The 20,007-nt window shown below is 45.4% G+C and overlaps 1 protein-coding gene across 1 annotated transcript in view; it reads left to right on the plus strand.

Annotated features, from left to right (window-relative positions):
- MED12L (mediator complex subunit 12L) overlaps positions 1–20,007 on the plus strand; it is a 102,132-nt gene that overhangs the window by 7,614 nt on the left and 74,511 nt on the right. Inside the window, exons 3-13 of the mRNA XM_039557032.1 lie at positions 617–808; positions 1,415–1,574; positions 3,638–3,807; positions 4,422–4,532; positions 4,905–5,168; positions 7,315–7,464; positions 7,979–8,078; positions 8,257–8,393; positions 15,138–15,269; positions 16,460–16,586; positions 18,592–18,806. Of these exons, the coding sequence (XP_039412966.1) occupies positions 617–808; positions 1,415–1,574; positions 3,638–3,807; positions 4,422–4,532; positions 4,905–5,168; positions 7,315–7,464; positions 7,979–8,078; positions 8,257–8,393; positions 15,138–15,269; positions 16,460–16,586; positions 18,592–18,806 (1,758 nt within the window). The remainder of the gene's footprint in view (positions 1–616; positions 809–1,414; positions 1,575–3,637; positions 3,808–4,421; positions 4,533–4,904; positions 5,169–7,314; positions 7,465–7,978; positions 8,079–8,256; positions 8,394–15,137; positions 15,270–16,459; positions 16,587–18,591; positions 18,807–20,007) is intronic.

Below are 20,007 nucleotides of genomic sequence, written 5' to 3' on the forward strand. Positions count from 1 at the left end.
TTTCCTGCTGTTTTGGGATTGAGGTACCAGGGGACCAAATCTTGCAAAGTTTCTCCTTGTGGAGGTACCGGGCGGTAGCAGAGGGGCTTTGAGTAGAAGTCAGACTTCTGAGGTTCCCTGAGACTTTGAAACTTTGGCTGCTGTAGCTGCTGATAGACAGGCAATGGATGCAGTTCCTGTGACAGCTGGTTTGATCTAAACAGAAGTGAAAAGTGTGTATTTATGCAGTTTGTGCTGCCATGAAGGGCAGGAGGGGAGGAATGTTCTCTTAGGCTCCACTGCACTGGGGCCTGGATCCAAACAGGTGTTGGCTGGCAGGATATAGCTCTGGGCATGCAGTGGCTGTCCCAAGGGGCAGCTCAGCCCTGGTGGCCTTGAGCCCTGGTCCCTTTGATTGTTTTTGCTGACCCACAGCCTCTACAGTGGTAATGCAGATGTATCATACAGGTGTTTGATATTCTGAACCCCCCCTCTCCTCTCTGCAGGGAATAAGTGTGATCCCATTGCACTGCTCTGGAGCGAGGACTGCATCCCTTCAGATGGAAATCCTTGTGTATTAATGTACAGTAGATACTTAATTACTGGATTGTCATACATGTTTTTCTCCCCCCCCCAGATCGGTGCTTACTTCAGCAGCATCCTGGCAGAAAAGCTCAAACTTAACACTTTCCAGGACACGGGGAAGAAGAAACCCCAAGTAAATGCCAAAGACAACTACTGGCTGGTGACTGCTCGGTCTCAGAGTGCAATTCACAACTGGTTCATGGATTTGGCAGGAAGTAAACCCCTGACTCTCTTAGCAAAAAAGGTATCAGAATATCCTTCCTCTGTTTCCTGGCTATTGGATTCTACTGGGCTGGGCTGTAAGAATAGCGCAGTATTTTGGAGCATGCTGGATGAAGCGTTGTGCTGGAGGCAGCTGGGGCTGTGCAGTGTGCCTTCTCTGCAAGGAGGGGGCTTGAGCAAGGGGCAACTGCTGATCTAACTGGCACAAAGTTCCTTTGAATGACTACATTTCATGTCCAGAATGTTTCTCTTGTTGAATCCTTACCCAAAACCATGACAGAGCTCTGTTTTCCAGAGGTACTGAGGATCAGCTCAGAGGATGTTCTCCGCACTTTGGATGTCAGTGGCTGTTGAGAGGTTTGCTCATGGCCTTGTAGGCATCTCTGAGTAGGTCAAGGATGCTCCTGATGAAGCCTGGAAGACTGTAGGGCAGTGTCTCTTTTTTGTCAATCCCTGAGTTCCCCTGTGCCTGGACAGTTGGTGTTGTCAGCACAGTGGGTTCCTGGGCTGATGCAGAGTCTGCCACCCTCCAGGCTATGTGAGGCTGAGCAGTGGAGGCCTGGGATGACCCGCTGGAGCCAGCTGCTGTTGGACTGTGTGCTGTAACTTGCTGCCTGTTTTCTTTCAGGTTCCCATTCTCAGTAAAAAAGAAGATATTTTTGCTTACTTAGCAAAATACTCTGTGCCACTGCTGCGAGCGGCATGGCTTATCAAAATGACATGTGCCTACTATGCTGCTATTTCTGAAGCTAAAATCAAGAAACGCCAGGCCACTGACCCAAGTATTGGTAAATAAATGTCTTTAATGTCTCCATGCATGGTAATAGCTGAAGGGGCCTGCTTCTCTTTTTCATGGCTGTGGTGTTACTGGGTGTCCAGAGAAGAATCTTTGCAGTGGGAATTGGAGTAAAAATGCTTTAAAATCAGTTTCACTTTGAAGTATGTGTCAGAGTACAAAGAGCCATGGAACAGAACTACTGCCTGGTTGGCTGCTTCTGCTCCCAGCTGAATCCTCCCAAAATCTCCAGGTGCAGCACCTGAGGAGATGGCTGTGCTGCATCTCAGCACCGACACCGGTCACTGTGGGACTGGTAGGAGTGGCAGGGGCTGTGCCAAGCTAAATGTTGCCTGGGGCTGAACAGAATTGCTACTTTAGAATGCCCATAATGAAATGTGCAAATTTCAAATCTTATTTATTAGAACACAGCTGGCAATTTATGTATTTTAAGGACTACTCTTAAAGGGTGTGTTCTGAACACATTGTGTTCAGAATAGACAATTTCAGTGCTGTTTAGCAGCATCTCTGTAATGCTGGGAGAAATGTCTGCTTCTTCCTGCCAACTTGCCCTCATGGGAGGGGCGTAAGGAGGAGGTGGGGAAAGCTAAGGCTGTCCATGCCTTAGTTGTAATCGTGTATCTACACCTACTTTGCTCTGGCTGGGAGTAGCAGCTCTTCATAGCAAAGGGGTTCGTGTTTCCTGGGAGGGTGCAAGGTGGTTGTGTGTATCTGGGGTTGGCAGGTACTCCTGCTCTGGTACCCCCCTCACAGTGGGGGCGAGTGAGGCCAGGCAGTGTCTGTGGGCTGAGGGGCCAGTGGCTTTATCAGCGCATGTTCTGAGCTGGGTTACTGAAGATTTGGTCCTCTGTCCAAATTCCCTGTTCTGCAGAGGTGGTTGAGAGCTTTTTGGGAGGTAGTTTCGTGTGTGTTACTGAACAGCCTTTGGCATTTCCCAGAGTGTTTTATATCTACGCCTTGGCTACCAGAAAGGTGGTATTGCATTGTTTCCAACGCAGTGGCACAGAGACATTGGTAATTGCTTTGGGAAAATTATTCTTTCATACTGTCACATGAAATAAATTTGAACTAGTGGATTTGAAATTGTTTTCCCAAAATCAAGCGAATGTTTGATGTAAATGTAGTTAAACTGCTCTGTGAAAACACTAAACCCCACTAGCTTCATCCAGAAATTCCAGTGGGTTTGGGTAGAAAAGCTTCCAATGTGTAGTCTGTATTTGTTGACAGAGTTGCCAATTACAGATGCAAAAGGCAAAAAGAAGGAATGTGCTAGCTGGAGTCTGAGATGGGCAGTGGACAGTGAAAAGAGTTGTGTTTGAGAGTGGTGGTTTCTGTAGCTCTGACAGTAAACAGCTCTGGTTGTCACAGCAACTGCATTATGGAGTCGTAAAAGAGGGTGCTCTTGTTAAATGTTCTGTTTGCTGATAGACACAGCTCTGCCAGAGGTTTGTCTCCAAGATATTCACAAATATCCTGGATTGTTCCAGTTGCTGCTGAGAGAATTCCTTCCTTACAAATCCTCTTTTCCTCTTTTCACTGTGCCATGCAGACCTGCTCTGTGCTGGTCACACTGACCACAGAAACTGCTGCTGGGCTGCTGCAGCCTTGTCAGAGTGAAAACCTGGAGAAGCTGGCATTTCCAGAGTGGTTGCAGAAGGAATGGTTTTATAACCTATTGTTTGTGCAAATTTCCAATCAGTTTTTTGTTGGCTCTGTTTGGAGGGGGAAGGGGGAAAGCAGTAAAGCTTCAGATGGAAGGAAGTAATGTAGTATATTTATTTTATCTATTTCAAGGCAGTTTTGTGACTGACTGTTGAAATCTGATGAGACAGGCGATTCCTTAAAGGCGCAGCTGTGTCAGTGCAGGCTGCTTGCACACTGACAGCTCTGAGAGCAGGTGCACACAGGAGAGCCCCATTAGTTTGCCAGAGATGCAGGGGTAAGGCTGGGGACAAACACTTCTGGTGACAAAGACAGTGTAACTTTGTTTCAATTCTCACTGTGCAGGAAACCTTTGATCACCTGAAGTTTTCTAATTGCAAACGTATTTTGTAGAATGGACTCAAATTGTAACCAAATACCTCCGAGAGCAGCTGGCAAAGGTTGCAGAGTTCTACCATGGAACTTCGAGCCAAGGCAACAGCTCTGTGGCGATGCCTTCAGAGGTGGAACAAGCCCTGCAGCAGTGGGAATACAATGAAAAACTGTCATTTTATATGTTTCAGGTAATACTTTTAGGAGTGCAGGGATTTTTTTTTTTAGTAACTATTCTCGGAAAATCCAATTTTAGAACTCAGTGGTAACTTTTGTCATAAGACTTGCATAAATTGTAAATGCTAATCCCTTTTACAGATTTGGTGGCTGAAAAAGCTCTGATTTGCTCAGTCTGCCTGATTGCAATTGCAGCAGTGCACTCAATTATTCCCTCTCATATATCATCCCATCTTTTCAGGGTGTTTTCAGTGACCGTGGCTCAGGCTGAGGCCACTGTGGCACATGAAGCCTCAGGTGTTGGAGTGGTGGCCGGGCTTTCAGTTCTGCCTGGTTCTAGTGCAGCAGAACACTCTGGTTGTTTCCAGCCCAGGGCAGAAGCAGCAGGAAGGTTTCTGGGAGGGAGTCACCCCTGCTGAAGCTGCGCAGAGCACGGGTGCTGTGCCTGGCCTCCTGTCTGTGGCACTGCTGGCGGCGCTGGGGCTGCAGCGGTGCTTGAGGGAGTTGGTAGCTCTGTGGTGACACGGGTACCGAGGGCTCAACCAGAGTGAAATGAACCATGGAATTACACAGCTGCTTGTTGAGTGCTCCCAGGTAACATGTGATGTGTTATTTGAAATCCTTTAAGGAAGGAATGCTCGAGAGACATGAGTATTTGACATGGATACTGGATGTTTTGGAAAAAATCAGACCCACTGATGATGATCTTCTGAAGCTGTTGTTGCCACTGATGTTGCAGGTACGTGTATATTTTAAAGCCAAAGTCAGTGTAAGTGTGATTCACACCTGTTAAATTTGTGGTGATAAAATCTATATAAATATTGTTTGGTGCATGATTGGAGTTTATAAACGCCTATGAGATGTTCATGCTTTATAATCCTTGACTCAGTTTGGTAGAGGGAATCTTTTACTGTAACTGGTCCTGGAAAGCAGATGAAATTTTTAAGAGAAAGAAGTATAGATGTACATTTGAGCTATTCTTTTCTAACTTCTGGAATCCTAAACATTGGAAGTGTTTCTTTCCAGTTCATGCATGACAACTGTTAGGTTGTCAAGGAAAATGGGTACACGGAGCAGACCGTATAATAAACTGCATTTTTTTAAATTTCAGTACTCAGAAGAGTTTGTTCAGTCAGCTTACCTGTCCCGCCGCCTTGCATACTTTTGTGCCAGACGCCTGTCCTTGCTGCTCAGCGATGGGCCTAACCTTGGAGCTGCCCATTCCCCTCACATGATCCTCGGACCAAGTAACCCTCCCCTGGCAGTGCCCAGTCCGACTGCCCCTGGGGTGAGCCCAGCACAGATGACCTGCTCAGATTTCCTCGCCTGCCCTCAGCACCGTCCACTGGTGTATGGACTCAGTTGCATGCTGCAGGTAGGCCACTGCTCTGCTGCTCTTTGTTTTCAAGGCTATGTCCGTTCAGTGTGTTGGAAAACAGTGGGGTTTGGGTGGGACAAGGTGTGCTAGCTGTGGTTTGAAGTGTACCTGTGTCCATTAAAGGGTGATGGATGTGGGGAGAGTGGGTGGGGGGTCTCTGCACCTGCTGAGGCACAATGGAGCAGCCTCCTGGAGAAGCTTGTGGTGTCTGTGTGTCTTCGGCACCTCTGCTGGGGGAAGGAGTGGCTCTGCTGCCTGGGATGGCCAGGCCTTCCTTCTGGGATAGAGGGTTTGCTCCACGCATCTCATCCTGTTCTTGTCACCCCCGTGGTCCTGCCTGGCTGTGTGTGCCTGCTGAGCGTGGCTGGGCAGCCACAGCACCGCGCTGACCTCCGCGAGCCCCGGCCCGCGAGGGCTCCTTTGCTGTCTCCAGCCTGTCACTGATGCCTGGTGCCACTGTAGGACATCTCATGTTGGTTTTGTCAGTTTTATGGGCAGTTTATATTGCCTTACCAACTTCTCCAGTTTTCAAGACCGTAGAACAGAAGAGTCTGCTTGCTTGTGTTCGTTGCTTGGCAATCACAGAAATATCAAGAGAGTAATTACTTTCTGAAGAAGGGCGCTTGTGACGAGCTGTGGTTGTTTGCCTTCCTGAGCCCTGATCTAGTGAGACTTCCCCAAACCCTCCTGCTGTTGTTTGCTCAGTGTCTCTCCCTGGGGGCTGCACAGAGATATCCTGCTGCTGGCACCAGGAGTCTGCTGATGCTCATGGGATCACAGCATCATGGAACAGGTCAGGGACCTCTGCAGATAATGTGATCTGTGCCCTCCCTAGGCAGGGTCAGCCAAAGCAGGTTCCGCAGGACGATGCGAGGCTGGGTTTTAACGCCTACCCCAACGCTCTGGGCAGTCTGTTTCAGTCAAAGAGCTCTCCTAGTAGCAGCTCCCTCTCTGAGGGCTGCAGCTTTCCCTGGACGTTGCAGTGTGGGAAGTCCAGAGCCCGGAGGCAGGCAGGGTTGTTCCCAGGGCAGGTGTGTTGGTGCTGTCTGAGGAAGGGAAGTGGGAGAGTATCCTCGTCCCTCTCTGCTGAGGGGGCCTGAGCCAGGAGGTTAGATTCTCTCTGGTTCTCAGTGTGCTGTGACTTTTTTCCTCTTGAACATGGATCTGCTCTGGGAATGCTGGGTTTGTCTCCGTCCTGGGCTGCTGGGCTATGCTGTGACCTCTGGCAGTGTTACAGCGATTCTCTACTGGCAACACAGCTGGTCATCTTCCTGCGCAGCCTCTGCTGTTTGGGTTTGTGTGTGCTTGTTCTGCTCTTTTCTCTCCTTTTCCCCCTTTCCCTTATGCCGTCACATGGGTCCATAGCTCAGCCTGGATTCAGACAGGCTCCCCACCTTTCCAGAGGAATGTTTCTCTAGGCAATGTTTGTCAAGATGCTGTTTTCTAGTCCAGATCTGGACTGGGGGAGCTTCCCAAGAAGCAATCCAACAGTCTCAAAAATAAACATCTATAAGATGAGTCAACTTGTGTCATTTCAGATGATATTGAAGGTCTGACCCCAAAGAGCAGAAGATTCTGCTGTAGCTCTGCTTGGTACCAAATGCTGCAGGGTGGTGGTACCTGTGACAGGCCATTGTAAAATGACTGTTTTGAAGCCTGTCAATGCAAAATGCTAAGTTCATGGTGCATTTAAATTACTCCTTTATGCTTTCAAGTCTTGACTGGGGAGTTGATTTTAATGAATTTCTTAAATTTAAATTTTTCACATGTAGCTTCTTTCTCTAAGCTGAACAACAAATGATTTCTTTTTTGTTAAGCCTGTTACCATTTTGCAGAAAGGATCTAGCTGAAATGAACCTTTGGTGATGGTCTTTGATGTTGTTATGAAAGCAATACAAATGGAAATCGAACATGCATATATTTAAATTTATTTCTTTTTAATAATGAAGAAGGAAAATAAAACAGTAGTTGTATTTCCTCAAATGGAAATTCCTAAAGTAGTTGTGCATAGGCCTGTCTTATTTCTTTCACTGTAGCAGTTGGACCCAAAGTGATTCTGATCTCATGGACTCTTATTGTAGGTTTTGTCTATCACACATGTTTGGAAAAAGAAATTACTCCTGTTTTGTACTATTGCTTGCAGACCGTAACTCTTTGTTGCCCAAGTGCCTTGGTGTGGAATTATTCCACAAATGAAAATAAGAACATTAATCCAGGCTCACCTCTGGATTTACTTCAAGTTGCTCCATCTAGTTTACCTATGCCAGATGGAAATTCAGCCTTTAATCAGCAGGTAAGAGCTATTTCTTGCCAGATTATTAAGATTTGGTTTATATCCCAGTAACCATTTTGATCATTAGGACTGCAGCCAAGTTTGGGTATTTCTGTGAGTCTAGTGTCAAGGCTAGTGCTGTGCTGGTGTTGACCTTCATTGTGGGACAGCTTTGGGGAAAATATCAGGAATTTTATTTACATTCAGATGTTTTCTGTTATTAAACTGAAATTACTTAAAGATGTAAAATGGCAAATAAGAGGAAGCTTTGTGTATGTATTGGGAGATGTGACTTTTCACACATGCTGAAAGTTAAGTTTTGCTGGGTGGAATGAAAGGAGATGATGTTTTATTGTGCAAGAAGATTCTTAGCAGAGAAGATTTGAACAGAATGTCCCTCAGTTTGTTGTTCCCAAATGTAGGGAGTGTTGTGGAACACTGTGGGGTACCTTGTTCCTGCTGAGAACTGTCATAGGCTTGACGTGGAAATTGACACTTCCCACCACCAGCTAATTAGCAGCTCTATTTCTTACAGGTTCGGGCAAAGATTTATGAAGTAGAACAGCAGATAAAGCAAAGAGGCCATGCTGTGGAGGTGCGGTGGTCGTTTGACAAGTGCCAAGAGTCAACTGCAGGTAAGACAATTCCAAACAAACATTGGAGATTTAGGGTTTACATCTGTTCTTCCTTGAACAGTATAATGAGTGTAATTCTGTTGCCTTACCATTAATCCCAGCAATAGATTGCCAGGTGAATGTCTTCCTGTGTAAACCCTTTTTTTTTGCCCTGCTCCTGTCCCACTCCCATCTCCAGGGGTGACCATCAGCCGGGTTCTGCACACCTTGGAAGTGTTGGATCGGCATTGTTTTGACAGATCAGATTCCAGCAATTCCATGGAGACACTTTATCATAAGATCTTCTGGGCAAATCAGAGTAAGGATAACGAAGAGGTAATGGCTGCAGTCTCCTCTCAATTCATAATCTATCGACAATGGATTTAATTTTTACTTACATGAATTGTGTGTTTATTTGATAGAGAAGCTTTGGGTCTTCTTGGTGTGGTTTTTTCTTTACTAGTGGGCAGCTGGGTTACAGGATGCAACTGCTCTTTGCTGTTGCCATCGTATTCTTCAGTTCTGTGTACTGCAAACCTCAGGAGAAATGATCTAGCAAGGGTTTTTTTTGGATGCTGCCAAGTAAAATTCCAGATTATTGCCTTGCTGACAACGTCTGTATCTATTGTAGCAAGTAATAAATTACTAGGCTTTTTAGTATATTCTAAAAAATATTCTAAATATTCTAAAATATTCTAAAACTACATACTCCTGGAGTTTTTGATATTTTTGCCCCCGCTCCTAAACCCATTTCCAGAGATCAATAAAAAATTTAATCAGTAATCCGTGGAATTTTTAAGTCCTTTTTTTTTTTTAGCGTGTGTGTAGTGCAGATGATAATGGCACTGGGTCTATGTATAACACCAAACTCCTGAATTTCCTTGGAAGGTGTTTGGAGAAAAGAAATATCTGAATTTAAATATACACTGTTGGAGTAAAATTTGAAAGTGGAAAATACGAGTGGGTCTGTTTTGTGACTCCACCCGTGTTCTGCCAGTGGCTGTGTTCTCAGCCAGTGATGGTCGTAGTTCAGGACTCTCTGCACAGACCTGCTGCATTGTCACTGTCAATCAGTGCTTTAATGGCTTTGCATTAAACAAGCAGAATGTAGTGTTGGGGGGATCACACATCTGGAAGCATTTCCAGAGAGACAGACATGCCAGCAAACCATTAGGTGGAGCTCAGAACAGGTAAGATGGAGTGAAACACTTGCCAGAGTTGTCCTTGTGATCCCGATACACTTTTATGGTAATCAGAGAGACGCTGAGGAAGGAGAGCTGTCACAGCAGGCAGGGGAAGTCACTGAAAGTTCTTAGCCCTAATGCCTGGGTGACATCAGGACTTTAGCACACGGATGTGCTGTGGTTTTGAACAGGTAGGGTGTGATATGCTTTATCATTTGGGTGCTGGCTTTCTGTTTTCATTTGCTTTTGGAGCTGAATGGTGTGGTTTTGTGCTGTTGCAAATGTATTTGTCTCTTTTTATTTCCTTCTCCCTGTCTGTGTTCCAAAGTTTTTCTGACTTCCAGATACAATTGTAGTAACGCCCTGTGTTTAAAAAGACAGTGTTGGTAGGGAAACTTCTGAAATTCGTTATTCTGCTCTTAATGCAGATCGTCTGCCACTACTGCCTTTGTCTTATGGTACTTTATGAGTTGAGGTTGGGTTGCCTTGAAAACATGGTGCTTTGGCCCCTTGGAGCTGTGCTCCCCAGTTCAGGGTACCAGACATTTTTATGCAGGTGTGTCCATTTGATTTGCAGGAAATCTTCTAATGGCATCACATTGTACTGTGCAGTGAAGAATGACGAGTGGCAATAAAGCATTGTTGGATATGAGAGCAGTGTGCTTGTGTTTGCACAGCAGGCACAGGAGATTCGAGGGAGAGCAGAAGCAGAGAAGGTGCTGACTTCTTTCTGAGAGAAGAAAACTGAGCTTTGAAAGTTTTAGCCTTACCTTACCAGATTTGGAGCTGAGAAGAAATTAAACTGCCAAATTATGTGCAGCTTCTTAACCACATCTGGAATTTTCAAGACTTAGTTGTTGCTTGGCTCAAGCTCAACTTTTGGCCCTGGTGCAGAGTCCCTGATGGATGGTGCCTGTGCATTTGACATTTGAACTTCCAAAGCCACATAAAATGGTTTGGGTTGGGAGGGACCTTAAATATCTTCCAGTTCCATTCTCCTGCCATGGTCAGGGAGCCCACACATCCACATTACCAGTGCAGGCTCAGGTGTCACCTGCTGGGCAGGCTGCGGTGAGCACCTGGCAGGCCGGCCCTGCCCTGCCCTGCCCAGCCCCGGGGGGAGCCATTGCAGAGCCCCGGCGTGGGGGATGGATGGCAAGAGCCCCGGCAGGGTTGCGGAGCCCCGGGAGGGTTGCGGAGCCCTGGGAGCGCTGCCGAGGCTGCCGAGCCGCCCCACGGCTGCTGGATGTCGGCCGCTCCCCGCGCCCCCACGGATGTCACCACGTGCGGTCTGTTTGTCTTTTTTTGTCTCTAGTTTCCTTCCCCTTAATAAATTTCTGCTTTTCACTGGCAGAAGAGGCCATAAATCACGAGGCCGTGTACACTGTTTTCAGCTGGCAGCTCATGGAAGCTTGTAAGGATTTTCGTTTTGTAAATAGGATATCCACTACTAGGATGTCTGCCTACAGACATTGTTAGTGTTGTTAAAAATGTTCGTTGAAGGACAGCTGTCTGCTGCCTGTGTTTTGATGTGAGCCCAACTGAAGCATGTTTGGAACCTATTTCCTGTCTATTTTTCCTGTTTTAATGTCTTGATTTGAGCCTTAATCATGGATCACACGTGTTTTAGTGGTGGACTTAGCAGTGCCGTCTTAATGGTTTGATCTTAAAAGCCTTTTCCAGCCGTAATGATTCTGTGATTCTCTCCCAGCTGGCCCTTGTGTGGCAGGTTTCCATACAGGCAAGGGGCTCCCATCAGGCTGTGTGCAACCCAAAACCCAGCACTTAGTGTAGCTGACAGAGGCTGAGCTCTTTGTTCATGAAGTTTCAAATAATAATAGCAGTTGTTGAATTGTTTTGGTGGGAAGGTCTGATGGCCCATAAAGATGTAACATCACAATGAATGCAGTAACAGGGTTGCTGCCCAGTGAGTGTGGCAGTGTGCACAGAACAATGAAAGGACCTCCCATTTCTGGTTCTCTTTGACTTGTGTGGGTTCCTCAGGAGATTTGCCTGAGTAGGAGGGCTCAAAACCTATGATGTGTCATAAAGCGGTAAATTCACTTTCTTTTTAGATGGGATTGCAGAGAAAACTACTGATCTTATTTCTGGCCACAAGTATTTTCCGTCTGACATTTCCTTGACTCAAATAATCTCTTGTGCACAGCTCCAGAATGATTTTCACAGTGCTGATTTTTGTGACGGTGTAAATGCAGTAAACAGTCTGTATTGCTAACATACAGTTTTAAATTAGAATAAAGTTTTTACACTAGTCCAGACTTGGAACACCCATGACTCGTCTGCAGCCCCAGTTAGCAAGGAGTCCTTGTGAGGGCAGGAGTTGATTTGGGCAGAAACAGAGTCCTCAGAAGGGTGAGCTGGAGAGTGCAATAGTGACTTTCTCATGTCTATAACAACTCTTCAGTGAGTTCACCTGTCATTTTCCTAGGGCTTAATCCCACTCAAATTTCACTGAACATTTGGACTACATGTATTTTATTGTCTGTCATAGTCTGTCACAGGTACCACTATGGAAAGGAACTGAGAAAGAATAGCTTTTTTACCTCTTAATACTTTTTGGTTTCGAATGATTGGTGGGACTCTTGAACTTGTCAGTCTCCAGTGTAGCAAAATACATCTTGGTTAAGTATAGCTTGAAATGCACCTCAGCAGTGGGGGATACCTGGTGCATGCAGCTTGGTACCAGGATTTTCTAGCCAGTGTGCAGTAGTGACTGGAGGACAGAAGAGTGTTTGATTTTTAAGGACTGATGTTGAATTTCTTGAAATCACTATGTAGAATCCTGAAACTCCATGGATATTTATGCACTCAGGGTTCTGCTTTTAAAGCTTAGGGCTCTGCACTTGTATTTAGTCTTGCTTCTCGTGTTGTCTTTGAAGTCCATCTGAACTCTTATGATGCCAAGAGATGTTTTTCACTTTAGAGTGAAAAAGTCCTGTTTCGAATGTGGTTCTCACGAATGGGGCTTGTGACAAATGCAGAGAGTTGATATTTGTCTTTCTGGCATCACTTTTCTGGAAATGAAACAAACAAACAAAACTCCCCGCCCCACTGTGGGAAAGGAGCTCTGACGGATCTTGAAGTCACGGAGCTTCAATTTAACATTTGTAACTATGTGAGAGACCCAAATCTGAGTGTGTTGGGCTGCTTGACAGGAAAGAGAGACAAGATGAGCAAAATAATATCTGGAGAATCAGTCTGTTTCCCCAAGTGCTGAGAAAATAGAGCATGTTCTGAGTAGTCTTGTAATAGTTTTAATAATGCAGTTAGCATTGCTTTGGTTGCTCAAATTGCTTAGTTACCTGTTCTTCCTTTTTTATTTTAGGAAATCCAGTGCCAGGTTCCTGCTCATCTAAAGGAGTTAAAGTACAAAATCTCTCTGGAATGAAAAAATTTGTTCTGTGACTTAAATAACTGATAGCGACCCTAAGAGGAACACACAGCTTGCCTTTTCTTTTTAATCTAGACAACTTTTAAAGCAGGGTTAATGTTTTGTTGAACATGGTCTCATCTTCTAAAGAAATGTGCAGATGGTACTGTCTTTGGGCTGCTGTCAGGGCTGCTGTGTATGTGCAGCACTTGCCTTGGGCCCTGGTGGGCTGCAGTCAGGAGCGTTTTGTGTCCTGTACTTCACTCTGCACTGCCTGTTGCAGCACAGTTAGTTGGTTTTAACCTCCCAAGCTTTGAGGATAGTTTGTCCATAGAGTAGTACAGCCTGAGAGCTCTGGTGTGGCAGATATACAGATGTGTTTCCGAAGGTAATGAGCTGTCCTATCTCCAAGCTCCTCGGGAACAGAGGCGTGGAAATCTTTCCTTTTAATACGTTCCTGTGTTACTAATTGCGGAGCTTTTTTAAACCTAAACCCAAACCAACTCTTTTCTAATTTTCTTCACCCACCTTTGCTTCCAGTTATAAACAGGAGATAATGAAGCCTTTGGTTTTTTCCAGAAGGGTCTGACTGAGGCTTTCAGGAGGTTACAGTTATTTTGGATCATGGATAAATGACAGATGTTGGGAATGAGTTGTCTAAACTTGATCTCTTGCTTCAAAGGGGTGTGTGCTATGTATTGTAGATAATTTCTCCCATTTTATGTCACCTTGAAGTGTTTTTGTCACACTAGTACTTGTGGAAGTTTGGGAGTCTTGAGGGAGGATCTTGTCCATGGAGAGTTTCCCTCAAGCCCAGGGAGCTGCTGTTCTTGCATGCCCATACCCATGCTCTGCTTCAGTTCCTTGTGTCTTGTCTTCCCTACAAAACACTGTCATTTAGTAATGTGTGAACTGATCTTTTTGTTTTCCTGCCCCTGAAATTTTAAGAGTAAAAATGTGACCTTAATGCTGCTCTTTGAGGTAGCAGTTTGAGCCCCTCTGAAGCGTGCTCTGTGCTTGTTCAGACCAGCTGCAGATGCAAGACCCCAGCTAAGACAAATCTAAAGGCTGGTTATTCTGAGAGGTGCTGCTTGATGCATTCTGAGTGTCTGTGAGTAAATGTGGTGTTGGAAGAGAGGAAGCCCTGAGGTACAGCCTTTGTGACACAGGAAGCAGTGTGGCTCCATATTTGTTATCTCCAGTCAAAAGCAAAATAACATGTTTGATGGCCAGACCCCTCAGCTTTGCTTGTCTCAGCTGCTGCCAGGGCCCTGTGTTCCAAGAACCCAGTGTGTAGGAATGGCTCTGGTGGTCCCAACAAAAGTCTGCATCAGTTGAGAGCATCAGAGTCTTTTGAGTGTTCTGCATTGTCTTCAGAAATCGATAGCATCCATGGTTGTGTGGGTAGCTGACTGCATCTCACCACAGCAGTGGTGATGTCACCATGTTGCTTCATTTGGGTAAGAGAAAAGCATTTCCCCTCCTCCTCCATTCCCCCTGCCCTAGTTGTGTAGTATCTCTTGCTTACTGTTAAAGTGTATTTACAGGGAACCTCTCTGATGCACACGTGTGTGTACACAGCAGCCTCGTTCAGCACAAACTTATGTTCTGTTTTTCTGAGGGGTGTTGGGACAGCTGTGAAGCAGGAACTTTCATGCTCTCGGGTCTGTAATTCCCAATCACTTTGAGGAAAGTATTCGCTTGCTGAGGATGCCATGCTTGGCTCCAGCCCTTGTGATGGTCACTGCTCTGTGTAGCTTCCAGTGACCTTGGGGAAGGAAGGAAAATCACATCTCTTTAATTTGCAGGTTGGTATGTTGAAGTGTTCAGAGATGGTGGCCAGCTTGGGAGGGACGAGTGAGATCAGCTCAGGAGCAGACAAGGAAAAAGTACTGGATATAAGCACATTACATCCCATTGCTGCTCTGTAAACACAGGGTTCTACAGACACATGGTGTTTCTTAAAAATGTCAGAAATAAAATGGAGCTCTTGGGGAGTTTTTCAGCCTTGGCTATCTGACAGATAATGCCTTTAGAGGTTGAGGGGGTGTTTTGTTTTGTTTATTGTAATCTGTCAGTGGGATGCGAGTCAGTCTGGAAACAGACAGAGGAGGTCTGGAAGAATGAGCATACGGAGCACGTAAATCCCGTGTGGTTAGTGGGCTGGGAGGCTCTGTGAGTACACTGTTCCTCTTGCTCACAAGGCACATCACCCTTCCCTGGTTTTGTGAAGCAACTTTATCATAAAGTAAAATTTTGATTTGAGTCTCAGCAGTATGAAAACTGGGGATTTCCCTCTTTGGCTTCCAGCTTATATTTCATGTGAAAATACTGCAAAGAAAGCAAATGTGTGCAGGTGACAGCAAATGTGTGCATCGAAAGACCAAACCCCAGCTCATTCAGCTTTTCTTCCTGCAGAGTGCTGGCTGCTGCAGGCTGTTGGGTCGGAGATCAGCTCGTGGGCTGTGTGGGTGAGCTGGTTTCTGTCTGTTCTGCCCTGCACAGGTAGCCCCAAACGACGAGGCCGTGGTGATGCTGCTCTGTGAGTGGGCCGTGAGCTGTAAGAGGTCTGGGAAGCACAGGGCCATGGCCGTGGCCAGGCTCCTGGAGAAGAGGCAAGCGGAAATTGAGGCAGAAGTAAGTTGTCTCTACTTCAGCACCGTGTGACAGTTTGATTAAAGAGGTAGATATTTCTAAGGAAGCCTCACTTTAATCTCATAACAAAAGGAGTGAATTTGGCATTTGGAGGACTGGGGATCTTTGGCATCAATTTACAGTTTATAAATTCTAGAAAAGTTTAGCATGAAAAAGCCTTCTATTTAAAGTAAGAAATTGCAGCCTAACTCAGGAAGGTCTGTGTTAGCTGACTTATGTCTGTTAGAAAAAGTGTTTCACTTTTGTGAGCTGCTTGCCCAACTAGAGGAATGCCAGAGGAGCTGGAGTCCCTTACAGAGGGCTTGTGGGTCTGGCCAGTGGGGTGTAGCTGTCACCTGATGGGGGACTCTGTGAAAGTTCCAAAGCCAAGATCCAATCTGAGGCAAAATTCAAGTGTAACTTTAAGTCTTGCATTCTGTAGAATTCCTTTCTTTTCAGGGGAAATGAGGTCCTGCAGAAGCAGGGTGCTGTAGTGCCATCTCTGATGTGAACTGTTGTCTGTTGTGGCAGAAGATCCCACTCCAGCTTGCCTAAGCTGCCACATCTGGAACTGCAGCAGCACCAGCTCTGCCCTGCAGTGGGGCTGGAGCAGGGCAGTGTCCCTGTGGCCCCTGGCACTGCCTCTGCCTCGCCCATCTGTGCCACTGGGAGTTCTGCTGGGCACTGTTTTCCTAGAAAAAGGTCCCCAGCAAAGTAATGTGTGTTGTCTGTTCCACCTGGGTGTGGGACAGACAGGTGAGAGCACTCCCACAGCTGCAGAAAGACTTTGGCTTTCCGAAGCTTCTCTGCCTTGTCTGCCCTCACCACAAACCAGCTTAGGGGAATGGAGTCACTACATTGTTTCTGCCTCACTGCACCCAAATCCACCCAAAGCAGGGGGCTTTGCCCTGGTCATTGTTCAAACTGTAATTTACACAGACAAGAGAAGCTTCCTTTTTTATTCACAGTGGTCCTGGAAGTTCCTTTCCAGTCAGTAACCCAAAATAATTAAATAAAGCACCTTAGAAATAACCAAACTAGTTAATAGGAAAAGCCTGTCATTCTAGAGTGAGTCTGGATTTTATGCAGAGGTAAGAAACAGTCACATGTGTAGTGGCCTCAAATGCAAATGCTGGGGATATTGTGTGCATTTGGGTATAGAGACATGCTTTTTTATTTATTTAACTGTGCAGAAATGTGGTGAATCTGAAGTCCTAGATGAAAAGGAATCTCTGTCTTCAGCCTCCTTGACAGGTTCCAGTCTTCCTGTTTTCCAGAATGTCCTGCTACGGTTTTTGGATACACAAGCTCCCTCGTTATGTGAGTATGAACTAATTCCAGATATTCCAGAGTAGGTCAGAAACAGCTGGTAGGGTGCCTGGATGCTGAAGTTAATGGTTTGCTGTAGCAGGTGTTTCAGTTTCTGTATTGGCTCTATTTTCATATGGACATTTTTTGTTTTTAGATTTCTTGTCTTGCTATAGGATCCTTCTGTGGGTTTTGATTTTTTTTTTTTTCCCCCCCCACAAAAAGAAAATTTGCTTAAAATGTGTTTATTTCTGTTTAAGCTCAGTGAGATTTGGGGAAATTGCTTGCACTCTGTGCATATTTAACACCAAGAACTTGTCTCTTTCTGTCATCTCCATGTTCTCAGTGACTGACTTAGAAATGGCACGTGAGTGTTGCAGTCAAAAGCTGTTGGCTGACAGATAGTGGATTGAAAAAAGGACATTTTCTTTGTTCATTGAGGGCTGCTCCATGACGTATCTTGTCTGGAAAAACTTCCTGATAGCACCTGATAGCATTCTTCCTGGTTCTTCTTAAGTACTGTGGGTTAAGGCATCTTTTTTTCCTAATGTCCTTAAAATAAAAGGGATTTTAAGTGGTTTGAAACATGGTACTGAAAACTCTCAACATCTGAAAAAGAAGAAACTTCTTAAAAATGTGTTTCAGACTTAGAGGTATTGGCAGTGTTCTGTTTTTCTGTCAGTGGTGATCCTGGTTTTAATAAATCATCTATTTGTTTTAGTAAATTTTTTTTACTAAACTATTTGTGTTAGTAAATTTTGTGTTTCTGCTGTGATTGCTTCGAATGGGGTACTGGCCTCTGTGGTCTGGGGAGCTCTGCAAGGCAGGGGAGGGAGAGAGCTGGGCATGTTTCTCGTGTTTGAAATGTCCTTTGGTGTTTGGGAGAGCTGGACAAGTTTTGGGGTGTTGTGTTGGTTTTAGTGTGGTTGAGCTTCTGAGTCTCCAAAAATGAAAAGCACCTAGGGGCTGTATTTGAGGGAGGGCAGCTCACCTGGGCTCAGGTGTGTGTTTTGGGATGCTCCTCCCCGCACCCCCAGTCTCACTCCTGAGGGGGTTTGGCATGAGCAGGACCTGGGGCTGCAGCGACACGTTCTGACCCTGGCTGCTCACAGCTGCTGTGCTGCAGCCTACTGAGGATGGCTAAACACCAGCAGTGTTACATGCTGGGCTAATTCGAACTCTAAAGCCTGATTTCCTTTTAAGTAAATGGTGATGATTTGGGTTTGGTAGTTCTTTCGTTGTGCAATAGATTTGGTGTGGTTTAAAGCTATTTTCTGTTAATCTCAATGTTGCAAGTCCTTCTGTGGCAAAGAACAAGTCAGTTTAAATACAGCTGTGACAGATGAAAACTTAATAACATTTTCTATGTTGTCTTTCTCTTGGCTTTGTTTGGTGCTAGCAAAGTAACATGCATTTATATTAATAATTGTTTTCTTAGTATGTGTGAGCATCTCTAATTGGTAAACTACATTGTGCTGTCAAACTTAAATGAATATATTGCTTTTACATCTTGGAGGCCTGGCACGCAGATCCCAAGTTCTCTGCAAATATTTTATAAAGTTTTCTGTTATGATTGCAAAACTGATGTAGGTAAGACAGTAATTTGGGAGGAAGGGCTAGCTGTTGGGTGGCCTGTTACAATTCAAAGCTTCAGTTTAATTTTTCTTCACACAAGGAATGTCCTTGGCCCTCATCCTCCTTCAGTTTAATTTTCAGATGTGTTTGAACATTGTACTTGACAGCTGAGCCCCTGTCCCTAGCTGGGGCAGGTGGGTATGGGTGGGATGCTCTGGAACCCGCTGAGGTCTGTCCCATGTCTGAAACTGACAGGACCGTGCAGCTTAGATGGGGAATGGTTTGTTCTTTGGAGACAAGGAGAAACCTATGCAGATTCCCAAGATCTTTTTAGTAGGTCTTGAAAATTACCATGCTGGAGTTTGCAATTTGGATAGTTCAAACCCAAATATTTACAAGCTGAAATGGCAGTTTAACTATTTTGTTTTCTTTTTTTGGGTAGCTGACCCAAGCAGTGACCTTGAGAAGACAGAATTTGTGAATTTGGTGCTGCTTTTCTCAGAATTCACTCGGCATGATGTTTTCTCTCATGATGCCTACATGTGCACTTTAATATCTCGCGGGGACTTGTCCACCACTGCAGCTCCCAGACCACGCTCCCCTAATGGGGCAGCTGTGGGTGAACACTATTCTAAGGATCCTGATGTGAAACTGGAGGTAACACTTCATGCTATTCCCCTGTTTGCTGTTCTGCTTTGTGAAACGTGGGTTTTCACCGAAGCATCAGTATTTCAGATACGAGATACTGGGGGGTTTAATCTCTGTCTCCTTGTCTTTTTCTCTTTGAGAAGTCTAAAAGGGATTCATTAGCTTAGTTTCTATGTAAATATTGCTGTTTTGGTGTAGATGTACTGAACTGGCAGCTGCCTGGGGATCTGAGTAACACGGGACAAACAGAAAGGCACAGCTTTGAAAGAGTTGGAGTGCTTGGGCTTACCTGTCATCAGTTAAATGGATCTTCAGTAAAATATGACTGATACTTGCTTTTCTCTCTGACAATTATTAGGATCATGGTATTATGGAACATGTGAGCATTGATTCAGGAACCGCTGGTATTTTTGATGATGTAGACAAGAGTGACTTTAAGGCAGATTTTAGTTCAGAATTTCCAGTATGTTTGCCTTTGATTCTCTGCATGCCTGTGATGCTTTTGGTGCCTGTGGCTGCTGTTGCCATTTCCACTGAATGTCCCTCTGTGCTCCAGCATCACCTTGCTCCTTCCATCCACAGCCAGTGGCCTTTGGCATCCAGTCCCCGCTGTCTCTGTGTCAGTGTATTGCCTCATCACTCTGCATCCCTGCTGTGGGACAGTGCTGCCCCTCTGTGCTGCCCTGCTTGTCCCCCTGCACACTCACACACACTCCTGTCCCTGCTCCCCATCCTGCCCCCGGCCCCAGTGTATTGAGCATTTAGTGTTACAGCAAAGCACGAATAAATGTGCAGAGCTCCCCACTTGTTTGACATTGAGGACCCCCACTGATGCCATCTGCTTCTCAAGTGATAGTTTTATGCTTTGACTGTGTTTCCTCCTCTTTTCCCTTTCTATTTTGCATGACTCTTGAATCTCCTGTTTCTTCCTTTGGATTTCTCCTTGTTCTTCATGGACTCCTGTGCCCACACCTATCACGTGCAGGATGTTGGGACTCTGTTTCTGCCTGATATCTGTCATGTTGGTGGTTTCAAGCACGTCCATGCCTGCCTACAGTGTCTCTTGTCAACTCCCACTTTGCCCTTCTCATTTTATTTCCCTCAGTCACTGGAACAGCTCATTGTGGTTTCTATGTCACAGCAGCATGAGTGTGGAGATTCCTTAGAATCTGAATACATTTTCCCAGACTAAATATCTCTAGGTTAAAAC

The sequence above is a fragment of the Corvus cornix genome, chromosome 9, assembly GCF_000738735.6.
Source record: "Corvus cornix cornix isolate S_Up_H32 chromosome 9, ASM73873v5, whole genome shotgun sequence".
Lineage (NCBI taxonomy): Eukaryota > Metazoa > Chordata > Aves > Passeriformes > Corvidae > Corvus > Corvus cornix.